The sequence below is a fragment of the Salvelinus fontinalis genome, unplaced genomic scaffold (genome assembly GCF_029448725.1).
Source record: "Salvelinus fontinalis isolate EN_2023a unplaced genomic scaffold, ASM2944872v1 scaffold_2091, whole genome shotgun sequence".
Taxonomy (NCBI): domain Eukaryota; kingdom Metazoa; phylum Chordata; class Actinopteri; order Salmoniformes; family Salmonidae; genus Salvelinus; species Salvelinus fontinalis.
Genome location: NW_026602300.1, coordinates 1 through 20,976, shown reverse-complemented (window position 1 = coordinate 20,976; position 20,976 = coordinate 1). Strand labels below are relative to the sequence as shown.

Here is a 20,976-nt window from a genome sequence, read left to right as displayed (position 1 = left end):
CCTGGTGGTTATAATGACCTGGTGGTTATAATGACCTGGTGGTTATAATGACCTGGTGGTTATAATGACCTGGTGGTAATAATGACCTGGTGGTAATAATGACCTGGTGGTAATAATGACCTGGTGGTTCTAATGACCTGGATGTTATAATGACCTGGTGGTAATAATGACCTGGTGGTTATAATGACCTGGTGGTAATAATGACCTGGTGGTTCTAATGACCTGGTGGTAATAATGACCTGGTGGTTATAATGACCTGGTGGTAATAATGACCTGGTGGTAATAATGACCTGGTGGTAATAATGACCTGGTGGTAATAATGACCTGGTGGTAATAATGACCTGGTGGTTGGCATAACACAAGCAGAACCCGAGAACAGGATGGCCTCCACCACACAGCCTGATGACACTGCACCAGCCTACCAGTCTGCTCCAACACAGTGTGCTCCAGCCCATGTCAGAATACCAGCCTCCCAGTCTGCTCCAGCACAGGTCAGAATACCAGCCTCCCAGTCTGCTCCACCCAGATAGTCACCCACAACTGCAATCCTTATTGATTCAAATGGGAAGTTCTTACGGAGGGAGAGGGAGTGAAAAGGGAGAGAGGCGGAGAGAGGGGAGTGAAAAGGGAGAGAGGCGGAGTGAAAAGGGAGAGAGAGGGAGAGAAAAGGGAGAGAGAGGGAGTGAAAAGGGAGAGAGGCGGGGAGAGGGAGTGAAAAGGGAGAGAGGGGAGTGAAAAGGGAGAGAGGGGAGTGAAAAGGGAGAGAGGGGAGTGAAAAGGGAGAGAGGCGGAGAGAGGTTGACAGTTTATGACAAATAGTTAAACAATTTTGCATGTAATGGCTAATGCAAAGAACTAATGCCTAGATGTTTTGAGGGGTAAGACTATTCAACAGAGAACCATATACTATATTTTGATCAACATGACGTGAGCAATTGATAATGTGGAAAAAAGCTGACACTTGTACATTATCAATTGCAATTTGTTCAAAGGAATAAGAAATTGCTTTAATGATGTGCACAAGTGACTAGATGATTTGGAATTTGTACAAGTCGTATCAAGAATTGCACTTTTGATCTAAGAAATGCACCAAAGTCACTGAGAAAACTGTAATCACTTTCCCAGTGGAATACAACCTAACAGACAAGAAGCCATTCTTTACAAAACGGTATGACTACAAACAATGGCAGGGCTGATTGGTGATGGGGAGGGTATGGGCCATTAACAAAGCCATCACCTACAGAGAGATGAACCTGGAGAAGAGTCCCCTAAGCAAGCTGGTCATTGTGCTCTGTCACTCCCCTCTCTCCCTTTTCACTCCCTCTCTCCGCCTCTCTCCCTTTTCACTCCCTCTCTCCGCCTCTCTCCCTTTTCACTCCCTCTCTCCCTTTTCACTCCCCTCTCTCCGCCTCTCTCCCTTTTCACTCCCTCTCTCCGCCTCTCTCCCTTTTCACTCCCTCTCTCCGCCTCTCTCTCTTTTCACTCCCTCTCTCCGCCTCTCTCCCTTTTCACTCCCTCTCCCTTTTTCACTCCCTCTCTCCGCCTCTCTCCCTTTTCACTCGCCTCTCTCCCTTTTCACTCCCCTCTCTCCACCTCTCTCCCTTTTTCACTCCCTCTCTCCGCCTCTCTCCCTTTTCACTCCCTCTCTCCGCCTCTCTCCCTTTTCACTCCCTCTCTCCGCCTCTCTCCCTTTTCAGTCCCTCTCTCCGCCTCTCTCCCTTTTCACTCCCTCTCTCCGCCTCTCTCCCTTTTCACTCCCTCTCTCCGCCTCTCTCCCTTTTCACTCCCTCTCTCCGCCTCTCTCCCTTTTCACTCCCTCTCTCCGCCTCTCTCCCTTTTCACTCCCTCTCTCCGCCTCTCTCCCTTTTCACTCCCTCTCTCCGCCTCTCTCCCTTTTCACTCCCTCTCTCCGCCTCTCTCCCTTTTCACTCCCTCTCTCCGCCTCTCTCCCTTTTCACTCCCTCTCTCCGCCTCTCTCCCTTTTCACTCCCTCTCTCTCTTTTTCACTCCCTCTCTCGCCTCTCCTTTTCAGCCTCTCTCGCTTCTCCTTTTCACTCCCTCTCTCCGCCTCTCTCCCTTTTCACTCCCTCTCTCCGCCTCTCTCCCTTTTCACTACCTCTCTCCGCCTCTCTCCCTTTTCACTCCCTCTCTCCGCCTCTCTCCCTTTTCACTCCCTCTCTCCGCCTCTCTCCCTTTTCACTCCCTCTCTCCGCCTCTCTCCCTTTTCACTCCCTCTCTCCGCCTCTCTCCCTTTTCACTCCCTCTCTCCGCCTCTCTCCCTTTTCACTCCCTCTCTCCGCCTCTCTCCCTTTTCACTCCCTCTCTCCGCCTCTCTCCCTTTTCACTCCCTCTCTCCGCCTCTCTCCCTTTTCACTCCCTCTCTCCGCCTCTCTCCCTTTTCACTCCCTCTCTCCGCCTCTCTCCCTTTTCACTCCCTCTCTCCGCCTCTCTCCCTTTTCACTCCCTCTCTCCGCCTCTCTCCCTTTTCACTCCCTCTCTCAGCCTCTCTCCCTTTTCACTCCCTCTCTCAGCCTCTCTCCCTTTTCACTCCCTCTCTCCGCCTCTCTCCCTTTTCACTCTCTCTCTCCGCCTCTCTCCCTTTTCACTCCCTCTCTCTCCCTTTTCACTTCGCCTCTCTACCTTTTCACTCCCTCTCCCTCTCTAAGAACTTCCCATTTGAATCAATAAGGATTGCAGTTGTGGGTGACTATCTGGGTGGAGCAGACTGGGAGGCTGGTATTCTGACCTGGGTTGGAGCAGACTGGGAGGCTGGTATTCTGACCTGGGCTGGAGAAGACTAGGAGGCTGGTATTCTGACCTGGGCTGGAGCAGACTGGGAGATTGGTGTTCTGACCTTGGCTGGAGGAGACTGGGAGACTGGTATTCTGACCTGGGCTGGAGCAGACTGGGAGGCTGGTATTCTGACCTGGGCTGGAGCAGACTGGGAGTCTGGTATTCTGACCTGGGCTGGAGCACACTGTGCTGGATCAGACTGAGAGGCTGGTATTCTGACCTGGGCTGGAGCAGACTGGGAGGCTGGTATTCTGACCTGGGCTGGAGCAGACTGGGTGGCTGGTATTCTGACCTGGGCTGGAGCAGACTGGGAGGCTGGTATTCTGACCTGGGCTGGAGCACACTGTGCTGGATCAGACTGGGAGACTGGTATTCTGACCTGTGCCGGAGCAGACTGGGAGACTGGTATTCTGACCTGTGCTGGAGCAGACTGGGAGACTGGTATTCTGACCTGGGCTGGAGCAGACTGGTAGGGTGGTGCAGTGTCATCAGGCTGTGTGGTGGAGGCCATCCTGTTCTCGGGTTCTGCTTGTGTTTTGCCAACCACCAGGTCATTATAACCACCAGGTCATTATAACCACCAGGTCATTAGAACCACCAGGTCATTATAACCACCAGGTCATTAGAACCACCAGGTCAGGGAGAAAAGACTCACCTTGTCGCTCAGGTAGGGTATCAGCCTGAGCTATTTAAAAACACTTTTTCAACATTTCAAGATAGCAGTTAGTTTAGTTTGATGTAAATAAAGATAGCTGAGAAGTGGGACTGTGTCATTGTTTCTGACAAGATCTCTCATTGATCTCGGGTTCAGCCACCAGGGGGCACCAAATCTCTTTGAAAAGTTCATGTGAATAGTTACCACTTCTCAGGAGATGATAGACTTAGCCTTTCAAATGTTTTGTAATGATGGGATGGCTATTGAACAGAACTTTAAAACCGGGTTTTCTTGTATGTACCAGTACATGAAATCACACATTTGACCTTTATGCTCACTGAGTCTGTACATAGTCAAAGCTTTCCTTACGTTTGGGTCAGTCACAGTGGTCAGGTATTCTGCCCTTTCTCCGCCTCTCTCCCTTTTCACTCCCTCTCTCCGCCGCTTTCCCTTTTCACTCCCCTCTCTCGGCCTCTCTCCCTTTTCACTCCCTCTCTCCGCCTCTCTCCCTTTTCACTCCCCTCCGCCTCTATCCCTTTTCACTCCCTCTCTCCGCCTCTCTCCCTTTTCACTCCCTCTCTCCGCCTCTCTCCCTTTTCACTCCCTCTCTCCCTTTTCACTCCCCTCTCTCCGCCTCTCTCCCTTTTCACTCCCTCTCTCCGCCTCTCTCCCTTTTCACTCCCTCTCTCCGCCTCTCTCCCTTTTCACTCCCTCTCTCCGCCTCTCTCCCTTTTCACTCCCTCTCTCCCTTTTCACTCCCCTCTCTCCGCCTCTCTCCCTTTTCACTCCCTCTCTCCGCCTCTCTCCCCTTTTCACTCCCTCTCTCCGCCTCTCTCCCTTTTCACTCCCTCTCTCCGCCTCTCTCCCTTTTCGCTCCCTCTCTCCGCCTCTCTCCCTTTTCACTCCCTCTCTCCGCCTCTCTCCATTTTCACTCCCCTCTCTCCGCCTCTCTCCCTTTTCACTCCCGTCTCTCCCTTTTCACTCCCCTCTCTCCGCCTCTCTCCCTTTTCACACCCTCTCTCCGCCTCTCTCCCTTTTCACTCCCCTCTCTCCGCCTTTCTCCCTTTTAACTCCCCTCTCTCCGCCTCTCTCCCTTTTCACTCCCTCTTTCCGCCTCTCTCCCTTTTCACTCCCTCTCTCCGCCTCTCTCCCTTTTCACTCCCTCTCTCCGCCTCTCTCCCTTTTCACTCCCCCTCTCCGCCTCTCTCCCTTTTCACTCCCTCTCTCCGCCTCTCTGTCAAAGCTTTCCTTAAGTTTGGGTCAGTCACAGTGGTCAGGTATTCTGCCCTTTCTCTGCCTCTCTCCCTTTTCACTCCCCTCTCTCCCTTTTCACTCCCCTCTCTCCCTTTTCACTCCCCTCTCTCCCTTTTCACTCCCTCTCTCTGCCTCTCTCCCTTTTCACTCCCTCTCTCCGCCTCTCTCCCTTTTCGCTCCCTCTCTCCGCCTCTCTCCCTTTTCGCTCTCTCTCTCCGCCTCTCTCCCTTTTCACTCCCCCTCTCCGCCTCTCTCCCTTTTCACTCCCTCCCTCTCCGCCTCTCTCCCTTTTCACTCCCTCCCTCTCCGCCTCTCTCCCTTTTCACTCCCCCTCTCCGCCTCTCTCCCTTTTCACTCCCCCTCTCCGCCTCTCTCCCTTTTCACTCCCTCCCTCTCCGCCTCTCTCCCTTTTCACTCCCTCTCTCTCCCTTTTCACTCCCTCTCTCTCCCTTTTCACTCCCCTCTCTCCGCCTCTCTCCCTTTTCACTCCCCTCTCTCCGCCTCTCTCCCTTTTCACTCCCCTCTCTCCGCTTCTCTCTCTTTTCACTCCCCTCTCTCCGCGTCTCTCCATTTTCACTCCCTCTCTCCACCTCTCTACCTTTTCACTCCCTCTCCCTCTCTAAGAACTTCCCATTTGAATCAATAAGGATTGCAGTTGTGGGTGACTATCTGGCTGGAGAAAACTGGGAGACTGGTATTCTGACCTGGGCTGGAGCAGACTGGGAGACTGGTATTCTGACCTGTGCTGGAGCAGACTGGGAGACTGGTATTCTGACCTGTGCTGGAGCAGACTGGGAGACTGGTATTCTGACCTGGGCTGGAGCAGACTGGTAGGCTGGTGCAGTGTCATCAGGCTGTGATGGTGGAGGCCATCCTGTTCTCGGGTTCTGCTTGTGTTATGCCAACCACCAGGTCATTATAACCACCAGGTCATTTTTACCACCAGGTCATTACAACCACCAGGTCATTATTACCACCAGGTCATTATAACCACCAGGTCATTATTACCACCAGGTCATTATTACCACCAGGTCATTAGAACCACCAGGTCATTAGAACCACCAGGTCATTATTACCATTTACATTTACATTTAAGTCATTTAGCAGACGCTCTTATCCAGAGCGACTTACAAATTGGTGCATTCACCTAATGACATCCAGTGGAACAGCCACTTTACAATAGTGCATCTAAATCTTTTAAGGGGGGGGGGGGGGGGGGGGGGGGGGGGCAGAAGGATTGCTTTATCCTAGGTATTCCTTGAAGAGGTGGGGTTTCAGGTGTCTCCGGAAGGTGGTGATTGACTCCGCTGTCCTGGCGTCGTGAGGGAGTTTGTTCCACCATTGGGGTGCCAGAGCAGCGAACAGTTTTGACTGGGCTGAGCGGGAACTGTACTTCCTCAGTGGTAGGGAGGCGAGCAGGCCAGAGGTGGATGAACGCAGTGCCCTTGTTTGGGTGTAGGGCCTGATCAGAGCCTGAAGGTACTGAGGTGCCGTTCCCCTCACAGCTCCGTAGGCAAGCACCATGGTCTTGTAGCGGATGCGAGCTTCAACTGGAAGCCAGTGGAGAGAGCGGAGGAGCGGGGTGACGTGAGAGAACTTGGGAAGGTTGAACACCAGACGGGCTGCGGCGTTCTGGATGAGTTGTAGGGGTTTAATGGCACAGGCAGGGAGCCCAGCCAACAGCGAGTTGCAGTAATCCAGACGGGAGATGACAAGTGCCTGGATTAGGACCTGCGCCGCTTCCTGTGTGAGGCAGGGTCGTACTCTGCGGATGTTGTAGAGCATGAACCTACAGGAACGGGCCACCGCCTTGATGTTAGTTGAGAACGACAGGGTGTTGTCCAGGATCACGCCAAGGTTCTTAGCGCTCTGGGAGGAGGACACAATGGAGTTGTCAACCGTGATGGCGAGATCATGGAACGGGCAGTCCTTCCCCGGGAGGAAGAGCAGCTCCGTCTTGCCGAGGTTCAGCTTGAGGTGGTGATCCGTCATCCACACTGATATGTCTGCCAGACATGCAGAGATGCGATTCGCCACCTGGTCATCAGAAGGGGGAAAGGAGAAGATTAATTGTGTGTCGTCTGCATAGCAGTGATAGGAGAGACCATGTGAGGTTATGACAGAGCCAAGTGACTTGGTGTATAGCGAGAATAGGAGAGGGCCTAGAACAGAGCCCTGGGGGACACCAGTGGTGAGAGCGCGTGGTGAGGAGACAGATTCTCGCCACGCCACCTGGTAGGAGCGACCTGTCAGGTAGGACGCAATCCAAGCGTGGGCCGCGCCGGAGATGCCCAACTCGGAGAGGGTGGAGAGGAGGATCTGATGGTTCACAGTATCGAAGGCAGCCGATAGGTCTAGAAGGATGAGAGCAGAGGAGAGAGAGTTAGCTTTAGCAGTGCGGAGAAGAGCAGTCTCAGTTGAGTGACTAGTCTTGAAACCTGACTGATTTGGATCAAGAAGGTCATTCTGAGAGAGATAGCAGGAGAGCTGGCCAAGGACGGCACGTTCAAGAGTTTTGGAGAGAAAAGAAAGAAGGGATACTGGTCTGTAGTTGTTGACATCGGAGGGATCGAGTGTAGGTTTTTTCAGAAGGGGTGCAACTCTCGCTCTCTTGAAGACGGAAGGGACGTAGCCAGCGGTCAAGGATGAGTTGATGAGCGGGGTGAGGTAAGGGAGAAGGTCTCCGGAAATGGTCTGGAGAAGAGAGGAGGGGATAGGGTCAAGCGGGCAGGTTGTTGGGCGGCCGGCCGTCACAAGACGCGAGATTTCATCTGGAGAGAGAGGGGAGAAAGAGGTCAAAGCACAGGGTAGGGCAGTGTGAGCAGAACCAGCGGTGTCGTTTGACTTAGCAAACGAGGATCGGATGTCGTCGACCTTCTTTTCAAAATGGTTGACGAAGTCGTCTGCAGAGAGGGAGGAGGGGGGGGGAGGGGGAGGAGGATTCAGGAGGGAGGAGAAGGTGGCAAAGAGCTTCCTAGGGTTAGAGGCAGATGCTTGGAATTTAGAGTGGTAGAAAGTGGCTTTAGCAGCAGAGACAGAAGAGGAAAATGTAGAGAGGAGGGAGTGAAAGGATGACAGGTCCGCAGGGAGGCGAGTTTCCCTCATTTCCGCTCGGCTGCCCGGAGCCCTGTTCTGTGAGCTCGCAATGAGTCGTCGAGCCACGGAGCGGGAGGGGAGGACCGAGCCGGCCTGGAGGATAGGGGACATAGAGAGTCAAAGGATGCAGAAAGGGAGGAGAGGAGGGTTGAGGAGGCAGAATCAGGAGATAGGTTGGAGAAGGTTTGGGCAGAGGGAAGAGATGATAGGATGGAAGAGGAGAGAGTAGCGGGGGAGAGAGAGCGAAGGTTGGGACGGCGCGATACCATCCGAGTAGGGGCAGTGTGGGAAGTGTTGGATGAGAGCGAGAGGGAAAAGGATACAAGGTAGTGGTCGGAGACTTGGAGGGGAGTTGCAATGAGGTTAGTGGAAGAACAGCATCTAGTAAAGATGAGGTCAAGCGTATTGCCTGCCTTGTGAGTAGGGGGGGAAGGTGAGAGGGTGAGGTCAAAAGAGGAGAGGAGTGGAAAGAAGGAGGCAGAGAGGAATGAGTCAAAGGTAGACGTGGGGAGGTTAAAGTCACCCAGAACTGTGAGAGGTGAGCCATCCTCAGGAAAGGAGCTTATCAAGGCATCAAGCTCATTGATGAACTCTCCAAGGGAACCTGGAGGGCGATAAATGATAAGGATGTTAAGCTTGAAAGGGCTGGTAACTGTGACAGCATGGAATTCAAAGGAGGCGATAGACAGATGGGTAAGGGGAGAAAGAGAGAATGACCACTTGGGAGAGATGAGGATCCCGGTGCCACCACCCCGCTGACCAGAAGCTCTCGGGGTGTGCGAGAACACGTGGGCAGACGAAGAGAGAGCAGTAGGAGTAGCAGTGTTATCTGTGGTGAGCCATGTTTCCGTCAGTGCCAAGAAGTCGAGGGACTGGAGGGACGCATAGGCTGAGATGAGCTCTGCCTTGTTGGCCGCGGATCGGCAGTTCCAGAGGCTACCGGAGACCTGGAACTCCACGTGGGTCGTGCGGGCTGGGACCACCAGGTTAGGGTGGGCGCGGCCATGCGGTGTGAAGCGTTTGTATGGTCTGTGCAGAGAGGAGAGAACAGGGATAGACAGACACATAGTTGACAGGCTACAGAAGAGGCTACGCTAAAGCAAAGGAGATTAGAATGACAAGTGGGCTACACGTCTCGAATGTTCAGAAAGTTAAGCTTACGTTGCAAAAAATAAAAGTAAAATAAAAGATCTGATTGACTAAAATGATATAGTACTGCTGGCTGGTGAAGTAGCCTGGCTAGCAGTGGCTGCGTTGTTGAAAGTGAAGCTGGCTAGTTAACCTCGACAATTTCTCTAAATTTCTCTAAACTACACAATTATCTTGGATACAAGGACAGCAAAGACAACTAGCTAACACTACGCTAATCAAGTCGTTCCGTTGTAATGTAAGTTTCTACAGTGCTGCTATTCGGTAGAAGTTGGCTAGCTAGCAGTGTTAGCTAGCAGTGTTGGCTAGGTAGGAGGACGGCAGCGCGGCAGGCGAAAATAGCTGGCTAGCTAACCGATAATTACTCAAAGCTACACAATTATCTTAGATACAAAGATAGCAAAGACAACTATGTAGCTAGCTAACACTACACTAATCAAGTCGTTCCGTTGTAATGTAATCGTTTCTACAGTGCTGCTAATCGGTGGCTAGTTGGCTAGCTAGCAGGGTTGACTATCTCACCTCACTTGCTCACATTGTATATAGACATATTTTTCTACTGTATTATTGACTGTATGTTTGTTTTACTCCATGTGTAACTCTGTGTTGTTGTGTGTGTCAAACTGCTTTGTTTTATCTTGGCCAGGTTGCAGTTGTAAATGAGAACTTGTTCTCAACTGGCCGACCTGGTTAAATAAACGAGAAATAAATAACACATAATAATACAAAAATGTAGCAGCAGTATGGACCTAGTCTGTTCATTATATACATCTACATGATGTATTGTTACACCATGTAGGAGCAGTATAGACCTAGTCTGTTCATTATATACATCTACATTATGTATTGTTACACCATGTAGGAGCAGTATAGACCTAGTCTGTTCATTATATACAAATACATGATGTATTGTTACACCATGTAGGAGCAGTATAGACCTAGTCTGTTCATTATATACATCTAGATGATGTATTGTTACACCATGTTGGAGCAGTATAGACCTAGTCTGTTCATTATATACATCTACATGATGTATTGTTTCACCATGTTGGAGCAGTATAGACCTAGTCTGTTCATTATATACATCTGCATGATGTATTGTTACACCATGTAGCAGCAGTATAGACATAGTCTGTTCATTATATACATCTACATGATGTATTGTTACACCATGTAGGAGCAGTATAGACCTAGTCTGTTCATTATATACATCTACATGATGTATTGTTCAACCATGTAGGAGCAGTATAGACCTAGTCTGTTCATTATATACATCTACATGATGTATTGTTACACCATGTAGGAGCAGTATGGACCTACAGTAGCTAGCTACTTATTTAGATTTAGTATGACTCAATGAAACTGCCTTAAATGTGATGTAGTAAACATTTTTTATTCGCACTAATCAATCAACACATTCCTGTCTTTGTATGTCTCAATATAATGGTATTATTTAATTAAATCCATTTACAATAATCTTTGTCTGAAAATAAAATATGATCCTCAACTGCGTTTCCCCTCCAGTCAGTAGACGGCGATGTGCGTCTTTCAGGCGACGCTGCCAGCGTGACGTATAATCTAGTGGACGGTTCTTCATAAACAGCTCGTCAACCACCTCGGTAGCTTGCTAGCCAACATAGCCGAAAGATTCAAGCTATTTATACGCTTTCGGTGTATATTACCGACTGTGTTTTCGACACACTTAGGTCGTATCTACTTGTTAACCTATTTAATTTAATATTACGTTATTTTGTATTAGTCAGCTATAGTAGCTGGTTGGTTAAGTTAGCACTAGCCTAGTCGCTAATGATAGCTAGCTAGCTAACATCCCCGAACATGAGCTCCCTAAACTTCTCCCCTCTTGTTAAAGAAGAGGTCTGCTGGACGGAGAAAGAAGCTCTGGGGCTGAACATTGTCGTGAAAGAGGAGAAGGAAGAAGAGGATGTCACAGTAAAACAAGAAGTAGAAGGTGAGGCTGTTACAGTGAAAGAAGAAGAGAAAGACGTTACAGTGAAAGAAGAGGAAGACGTTACAGTAAAAGAAGAGGACGAGGAAGAGAAAGAGGTGGATGTAGTTTATGGAGTGAAGAAGGAAGGGGAGATTACTGTCACATTGAAAGATGAAGAGGAGATAGGAGATCTGATTAAAACCAGTAAGTACCGCCTTAAAATCGTTTTTTACTTTCGATATTCGGAGTTGGCTCATCAACCTCTTCAACGGAGGGCCCAGGATGATGACTGATATGTCTAGAATCAGACGACGTAGAGAACAAGCTACCCCTTGTTTTCTCCGTTCCGTTTCCAAAAAGTGACTTAACATATATATTTGAGAAGGTTCTATCTGCTGACCGCAGACTGGGGGGCACGGTATGTAGTGATTTTAATGTAGTGATGTTTTACTACACACCGTGCCCCCCAATAGTGCCATGCGAGAGTTGGGTTGGCTACACCAAAGATTATGGATATACTGACAAGATGTCTCTCCGCCCTAACAAGGGGAGTCGTTGTCCACAAAGCGGCACTGCGGGTTGTCTAGCTCCCGCCTATCCATTCTTTGGATTGGTGGATTCATCTTATTATTGTAATCTATTGTTTATATTCTATGAGGGTTGTTGTCGTCAACTGCCTGTATTCAATGGAGAGAGATGCTAAGCTACTAGCATGAATATGCACCGCCTGTATTCAATGGAGAGAGATGCTAAGCTACTAGCATGAATATGCACCGCCTGTATTCAATGGAGAGAGATGCTAAGCTACTAGCATGAATATGCATAGCGATCTGGAGACAACTCCTATAGTGTTTTTATCAAAGTTGTCGGTATGTCACGTGTCCACATAACAACGTAAGCATTACGAAACTTCTGTTAGATCAAGTAAACCTCACGTAGCAAATAAGCCATTCATTTTGTTGTTGACCAAATTGACACTTTCCACATTGTGTTGATAATTGTTTCCACTTGGATACAACCTACTGTAACCTACTGGCATGACCTAGAGAGATACATCCTACTGTAACCTACTGGCATGACCTAGAGAGTTACAACCTACTGTAACCTACTGGCATGACCTAGAGAGATACAACCTACTGTAGCCTACTGGCATGACCTAGAGAGATACAACCTAATGTAACCTACTGGCATGACCTAGAGAGATACATCCTAATGTAACCTACTGGCATGACCTAGAGAGTTACAACCTACTGTAGCTACTGGCATGACCTAGAGAGTTACAACCTACTGTAGCCTACTGGCATGACCTAGAGAGTTACAACCTACTGTAGCCTACTGGCATGACCTAGAGAGTTACAACCTACTGAAGCCTACTGGCATGACCTAGAGAGATACAACCTACTGTAGCCTACTGGCGTGACCTAGAGAGATACAACCTACTGTAGCCTACTGGCATGACCTAGAGAGATACAACCTACTGTAGCCTACTGGCATGACCTAGAGAGTTACAACCTACTGTAACCTACTGGCTTGACCTAGAGAGTTACAACCTGCTGTAACCTACTGGCATGACCTAGAGAGTTACACCCTACTGTAGCCTACTGGCTTGACCTAGAGAGCTAAAGTTGTTCAATACCTGGATTTTAAATGAATATTTTCCAGTAATAATGATAATTTGTGTCTTCCTATCCACATGTGGGATCCCTCTCCTATGTCTTCCTCTCTACACCAATAATAGACAACTACTATGGGTCTCCCAATCACGGCCTGGTGTGATACAGCCTGGATTGGAACCAGGGACTGTAGTGACACCTCTTGCACTGAGATGCAGTGGCTTAGACCGCTGCGTCCGTGTGTATGTTTAACTTTTTAACTGTACTAGAATGTTAAAAGGCCGCTAAAATTTTAAATATCGGTTATCGGTATCGTTTTTTGGGGCAAGGAAAATATTGGCAAAAAAATGATATATCGGTGCATCCCATTATTTTAAAATTGATTATTATTTTTTAAATCCTCATCAATCTACACACAATACCCCATAATGCCATCACAATAGCCCATAATGCCATCACAATACCCCTTAATGCCAAATCAAAAACAGGTTTAGATTTTTTGCAAATGTATTAAAACGATTCCCCAGGATAACTAGTCTCAGAGTAATGTAAGATGTAAGATCCCAGGATAACAAGTCTCAGAGTAATGTTAGATCCCAGGATAACTAGTCTCAGAGTAATGTTAGATCCCAGGATAACTAGTCTCAGAGTAATGTAAGTCTCAGATAGTTTTAACCCATTACAGTCTAAGCCCTGTCTGAGGGGGAGGTTCTTCTAAGCTATATGGAAGTGTTTTAAGGTTTAAACAACATGAAGGGCTTCCCCTGTATTGTACTGTTTTATAAGGTTATACCAAGGATAATTTTGCTATTTGATTTTGAACTGTAAGACCCATGGAAGTATCAACAAAAAATATTTGTCCATACTGCTAGAACCCATAGTAACACATTGGATAACATTCACAACATGGAACAACAGTAACCATAGTAACACATCGGATAACATTCACAACATGGAACAACAGTAACCATAGTAACACATTGGATAACATTCACAACATGGAACAACAGTAACCATAGTAACATTGTTTCCCCCGGAACATCTAAAGGAAGTTTGTTCTGAAGTGTCTGTCTGATATCTAAGAGATGTAAAAAATTATATCTATATTTTTTACATGTCTTTAAGTCTTTAACCCCCTTTTTGTCACTTGTCTTTCCACATTTTGTTACATTACAGCCTTATTCTACAATGGATTAAATAAATAAAAATCCTCATCAGTCTTCACACAATACCCCGTAATGACAAAGAGAAAATAGGTTTGGAGAAAAAATGTCACATTTATTAAAAATAAAAAACAGAAATACCTTATTTACATAAGTATTCAGACCCTTTGCTATGAGACTTGAAATTGACCTCAGGTGCATACTGTTTCCATTGATCATTGTTGAGAGGTTTCTACAACTTGATTGGAGTCCACCTGTGGTAAATTCAATTGATTGACATGATTTGGAAAGGCACGCACCTGTCTGGCTACCACAGCGTTCTGAAGCGATACGCCATCCGATCTGGTTTGGCTTAGTGGGACTATCATTTGTTTTTCAACAGGACAATGACCCAACACACCTCCAGGCTGTGTAAGGGCTATTTTCCCAAAAAGGAGAGTGATGGAGTGCTGCACCAGATGACCTGGCCTTCACTATCACCTGACCTCAACCCAATTGAGATGGTTTGGGATGAGTTCGACCACAGAGTGAAGGAAAGGAGCCAAAAAGTGCTCAGCATATGTGGGAACTCCTTCAAGACTGTTGGAAAAGCATTCCAGGTGAAGCTGGTTGAGAGAATGCCAAGAGTGTGCAAAGCTGTCATCAAGGTGGCTATATTTTGAATTGTTCACCACTTTTTGTTGGTTACTACATGATTCCGTATGTGTTATTTCATAGTTTTGATTTCGTCACTATTATTCTACAATGTAGATCAAATGGTAAAACAAATCATTATAATCCTTGAATGAGTAGGTGTGTCCAAACTTTTGACTGGTACTGTAAATCTCATGAATGTTTTTACATTCAGTTACATGAAGTCACTTTCTTACCACTTCTTCCATAGTCAAACATGTAAGGAAAGATTTTTTAAATCAAAAGGGATGCTGTCAAAAATGTATTGAATTCAAATGGATTTACCCAGCCTACAAAGCACTACAGCCACTCTGTGACAACCAGTTCTGCTCTTTTATTGAGGGATCTAGTCTAGATTAAACTTCATAGGAAGACAGTTTTATCATGTGGAGGTTTCATTTAGGTCTCTGTTTAATGACATACTCTGTGTGTCTTTGCAAGGAGAGAAACCAGACTCTCACTCTGACAGCGGGAAGAGTCCTTCAGGGGAACCAGATCCAGAGACGCCCAAACCAGCGAGACAACACCACTGCTCCCACTGTGAAAATAGTTTTTGCTGGTTAGGGAACCTAAAACTGCATGAGAGGATACATGCCGGAGAAAAGCCGTACCAATGCTCCCAGTGTGGAAATAGTTTTAACTATGTTAACTAACCTGAAAAGGCATGAGAGAATACACACAGGAGAAAAGTATTTTCTGCTCCCAATGTAAAAACAGATTTTCACGAATGGTGTACTTTAAAGCTCATGAGAGGATACAGAGGAGAAAAGTCTTTCCAATGTTCCCTGTGTGAAAAGGGTTTTACCTGGTCAAGTAGCCTGAAGGAGCATAAGAGGTTAAACACAGTAAAAGTCCTACCACTGCTCTCTGTGTGGAAGAACATTCAGAGATCCTGAAATCAAATGAGAGAATAGAAAAGCTGTATTCTGACTTATATTTTTGACTGAGAAGTTGTGTTTTTTGTTTGTGCCACATGAAATCATATTGTGTATGATTACACCTGTCTATATAATGTCCAACAGTTGACAATGCATGTCAGAGCAAACACCAAGCAAAGAGGTCGAATAAATTGTCCTTAGAGCTCCGAGACAGGATTGTGTCGAAGCACAGATCTGGGGAATGGTACCAAAAAACGTCTGCAACATTGAAAGTCCCCAAGAACACAGTGGCCACCATCATTTTTTAATGGAAGAAGTTTGGAAGACTCTTCCTAGAGCTGGCCACCCGGCCAAACTACGCAATCGGGGGAGAAGGGCCTTTGTCAGGGAGGTGACCAAGAACCCGATGGTTACTCTGACAGAGCTCTAGAGTTCCTCTGTTGAGATGGGAGAACCTTCCGGAAGGACAACCATCTCTGCAGCACTCCACCAATCAGGCGTTTGTGGTAGAGTGGCCAGACGGAAGCCACTCCTCAGTAAAAGGCACCTGACAGCCCGCTTGGAGTTTGCCAAAAAGGCACCTAAAGGACTCCCAGACCATGAGAAACAAGATTCTCTGGTCTGATGAAACCAAGATTGAACTCTTTGGCCTAAATGCCTTTTGGAAACCTCCAAGCTGGCTATCATGTGCCTTTTATTAAGGTATATATATATATACATATAGATATATATATATATATATATATATATATATATATATATATATATATAGTCTGTTCAACCTCTCTTTCGTATCGTCCGAGATTCCTAAAGATTGTAAAGCTGCCGTGGTCATCCCCCTCTCCAAAGGGTGTGACACTCTAGACCCAAACTGTTACAGACCTATATCCATCCTGCCCTGCCTTTCTAAAGTCTTCGAAAGCCAAGTTAACAAACAAGATCACTAATCATTTCGAATCCCACTGTACCTTCTCCGCTGTGAAATCCAGTTTCCGAGCTGGTCACGGGTGCACCTCAGCCACGCTCAACATTTACATTTAAGTCATTTAGCAGACGCTCTTATCCAGAGCGACTTACATTTAACCTTTATTTAACTAGGCAAGTCAGTTAAGAACAAACTCTTATTTTCAATGACGGCCTAGGAACAGTGGGTTAACTGCCTTGTTCAGGGGCAGAACGACAGATTTGTACCTTGTCAGCTCGGGGATTTGAACTTGCAACCTTTCGGTTACTAGCCCAACGCTCTAACCACTAGGCTACCCTGCCGCCCGCTCAAGGTACTATACAATATCATAACCTCCATCGATAAAAGACAGTACTGTGCAGCCGTCTTCATCGACCTGGCCAAGGCTTTCGACTCTGTCAATCACCGTATTCTTATCAGCAGACTCAACAGCCGAGAAGAACAACCTATCAATCAACAACCGATCGCTGCCCACACCCGCCCGACTAGCACCACTACTCTGGACGGTTCTGACTTAGAATATGTGGACAACTATAAATATCTAGGTGTCTGGCTAGACTGTAAACTCTCCTACCAGACTAATATTAAGCATTTCCAATCCAAAATTAAATCTAGAATTGGCTTCCTATTTCGCAACAAAGCCTCCTTCACTCACACTGCCAAACATACCCTCGTAAAACTGACTATCCTACCGATCCTTGACTTCAGTGATGTCATTTACAAAATAGCCTCCAACACTGTACTCAGCAAACTGGATGCAGTCCATCACAGTGCCATCCGTTTTGTCACCAAAGCCCCATATACCACCCACCACTAGGACCTGTATGCTCTCGTCGGCTGGCCCTCGCTACATATTCGTCGCCAAACCAACTGGCTCCAGGTCATCTATAAGTCTTTGCTAGGCCGCCTTAACTCAGATCACTGGTCACCATAGCAACACCCACCCATAGCACGTGCTCCAGGAAGTATATCTCACTGGTCATCCACAAAACCAACACCTACTTTGGCCACATTTCCTTACAGTTCTCTGCTGCCAATGACTGGAACGAAGTGCAAAAATCGCCGAAGCTGGAGACTTATATTTCCCTCACTAACTTTAAACATCAGCTATCTGAGCAGCTTACCGATCGCTGCAGCTGTACACAGCCCATCTGTAAATAGTCCATCCAACTGCCTACCTCATCCCCATGTTTTTATTACATTTTCTCGCTTTTGCACACCAGTATTTCTACTTGCACAACATCATCTGCGCATCTATCACTCCAGTGTTAATATGCTAAATTGTAATTACTTTACTACTTTACTTTACGCTACTATGGCCTATTTATTGCATTACCTCCTTACTCCATTTGCACACACTGTATATAGACTTTCTATTGTGTTATTGACTCTATGTTTGTTTATCCCAAGTGTATGTAACTCTGTTGTTTTTTTGTCGCACTGCTTTGCTTTATCTTGGCAGGTCGCGGTTGTAAATGAGAACTTGTTCTCGACTGGCCTACCTGGTTAAATAAAGGTGAAATACAAAGAAATCTTAACTTTATTAGCAACACCCAAATGTATACTGTCATTAACCTTTCACGAGTATCTACCCCGGGTCCGGGAGCACCCCCTACCCCCCCCACACTGAGTAGCATAGCCTGGCATAGCGTCACAATTAAATAGTAGCATCTAAATATCATTAAATCACAAGTCCAAGACACCTAATGAAAGATACAGATCTTGTGAATAAAGCCACCATTTCAGATTTTCAAATGTTTTACAGGGAAGACAAAATATGTAAATCTATTAGCTAACCACGTTAGCAAAAGACACCACTTTTCTAACTCCATCAGTTTCTTACTCCATCAGGTGCTATCACCAATTCGGCTAAACTAAGATATTGATAGCCACTAACCAAGAAAAAAACTCATCAGATGACAGTCTGATAACATATTTATGGTATAGGATAGGTTTTGTTAGAAAAATGTGCATATATCAGGTAGATATCATAGTTTACAATTGCACCCACCGTCACAAATGGACTAGAATAAATACATAGAGCAACGTGTTTACCTAATTACTAATCATCAAACATTTCGTAAAAATACACAGCATACACTAATCGAAAGACACAGATCCTGTGAATACAGACAATATTTCAGATTTTCTAAGTGTCTTACAGCGAAAACACAATAAATCGTTATATTAGCATACCACATATGCAAACGTTACCAGAGCATTGATTCTAGCCAAAGAGAGCGATAACGTAAACATCGCCAAAATATATTAATTTTTTCACTAACCTTCTCAGAATTCTTCAGATGACACTCCTGTAACATCACAACATACATATACAGTTTGTTCGAAAATGTGCATATTTAGCCACCAAAATCATGGTTAGACAATGACAAAAGTTGCCCAGCTGGTCAGACAATGTCGTGCGCCATATTAGACAGTGATCTAGTCGTATACATAAATACTCATAAACGTGACTAAAAATATAGGGTGGACAGCGATTGATAGACAATTTAATTCTTAATACAATCGCTGATTTACATTTTTTTAATTATCCTTACTTTTCAATACAGTTTGCGCCAAGCGAAGCTACGTCTAACAAGATGGCGTCATAAGCTATTAAAATTTTTCGACAGAAACACGATTTTTCATAATAAATTGTTCCTACTTTGAGCTGTTCTTCCATCAGAATCTTGGGCAAAGAATCCTTTCTTGGGTCTAATCGTCTTTTGGTCGAAAGCTGTCCTCTTGCCATGTGGAAATGCCAACTGCGTTCGGCATGAACTGGAAACCTGCCCGGCGCTTCAAAGTGTCTCAGGAATAAATGTCCCAAAATGCGCACTAAACTGATATAAATTGCTATAAAACGGTTTAAATTAACTACCTTATGATATTTTTAACTCCTATAACGAGTAAAAACATGACCTGAGAAATATTACTGGCTACACTAATGCTTGGAAAAAGAGCAGGTCGGTGTCCACCGTGCGCCCGACGCAGCTGGAAAAGAGTTCCTACCTACAGGTTTTTTTCATTTATAGTGGCTGTGATTGCGCAATCGATACCATTCAAATCGTCATCACGTAAAGGCATCCAGGGGAAGACGTAAGCAGTGTCCGTATCCTGATAGCGTTCACAGTGGCCTTTAAACTGACTCCAGATCAGGGGCCAAAATGTGTGAAATCTGACTCCATGTCAGGGAAATTGCTGTAGAATGAGTTCTGTTCCACTCAGAGACAAAATTCCAACGCCTATAGAAACTAGAGTGTTTTCTATCCAATAATAGCAATAATATGCATATTGTACGAGCAACAATTTAGTAGGAAGCCGTTTAATCTGTAATGCAATTATGCTAATGAGAAAACAGCACCCCCTGTAGTCGCAAGAAGTTAACGGGGTTCTTCAATAATTACACATAATTCTTAATACTGTAGCACACATTTATATTAAGCAGGACATTCAAATGAGCCTTACAATTATAATCCAAAGTAGTGTGAAATGTACTCATAATCAACCTGGAAATAGAGGTTACTCCCCTGAGTTTTCCCCCATTCGCATTCAGAATACATTGTGAAAAACTAAAAGCTTTGCTGACCATTTTTGCTCCAGGCAGATATACTACATCCATAACTTGTGGTTTCCTCATTAGCAGATATACTACATCCATTACTATCGGTTTCCTCATTAGCAGGGAGGTGTTTCTGCAATCAAATTGTGTGCGCATCGCCCTTGTGCCGCAATTTTATTAAACACAGAAAGGGGCCTATATTGGAGACCAAAAGTCGTCTGGCACACTGCTTAGAGTTTCAACAACATGAATAACTTATTTCTAGTCTACAATCATTGATGTTACTACTAATGTGAAAACAAGACAATATATGACTATTATTGCTCATTTTAAGACAATTGTCAAATAATTTTAACATTCATTACAGACGTCAATTGTTGTAAAACATCATGGCTACGCTGTCGGCATCACCTTTTACAGTGGATTTCCACTGTTGTGGACCTTTAATCATCTGACTTTGTTGTTCACACAGGAGAGATACGGGACTATCGTGGATCCTCTGGGGAGCCTCAACAACCTCATGATGCTGACGAGGCAGAGAAGAGTCTCTCCAGATCAGAACGCCTCAATAAACACCTGCAGAGATCCACAGGGAAGAGAACTCACTGCTGCTCTGACTGTGGGAAGAGATTCACCTCATCAGGCATTAAAATTCATCAAAGGATCCACACAGGAGAGAAATCTTATAGCTGTGATCAATGTGGGAAGAGTTTTTGTCAATCTAGTGATCTGACGGTGCACCAGAGAACACACACAGGAGAGAAACCATATAGCTGTGATCAATGTGGGAAGAGTTTTTCTTCTTCTGGCTATCTAACTATACACCATAGAACACACACGGGAGAGAAACCTTATAGCTGTGGTCAATGTGGGAAGAGATTCACCTCATCAGTAAAACTTAAAATACATCAAAGACATCACACAAGAGAGAAACCATATGGCTGTGCACAATGTGGGAAGAGTTTTTGTCAATCTAGTGATCTGACGGTGCACCAGAGAACACACACAGGAGAGAAACCTTATAGCTGTGATCAATGTGGGAAGAGTTTTGTTCGATCTGACCAGCTCACAGTGCACCAGAGAATACACACAGGAGAGAAACCTTATAGCTGTGGTCAATGTGGGAAGCGTTTTCGTCAATCTGGAGATCTGACAGTGCACCAGAGAATACACACAGGAGAGAAACAGTTTAGCTGTGATCAATGTGGGAAGAGTTTTGTTCGATCTGG

At 45.9% G+C, this 20,976-nt stretch overlaps 1 protein-coding gene across 1 annotated transcript; it reads left to right on the top strand.

Annotated features, from left to right (window-relative positions):
* Positions 1-10,524: 10,524 nt before the first annotated feature.
* Positions 10,525-20,965, top strand: LOC129850498 (zinc finger protein 239-like; the record flags this gene model as incomplete). Its single annotated transcript, XM_055916883.1, has 2 exons — positions 10,525-11,099; positions 20,220-20,965. Coding segments are annotated over exons 1-2 (1,062 nt in total), but the record flags the coding sequence as incomplete, so codon positions are not given.
* Positions 20,966-20,976: the final 11 nt, after the last annotated feature.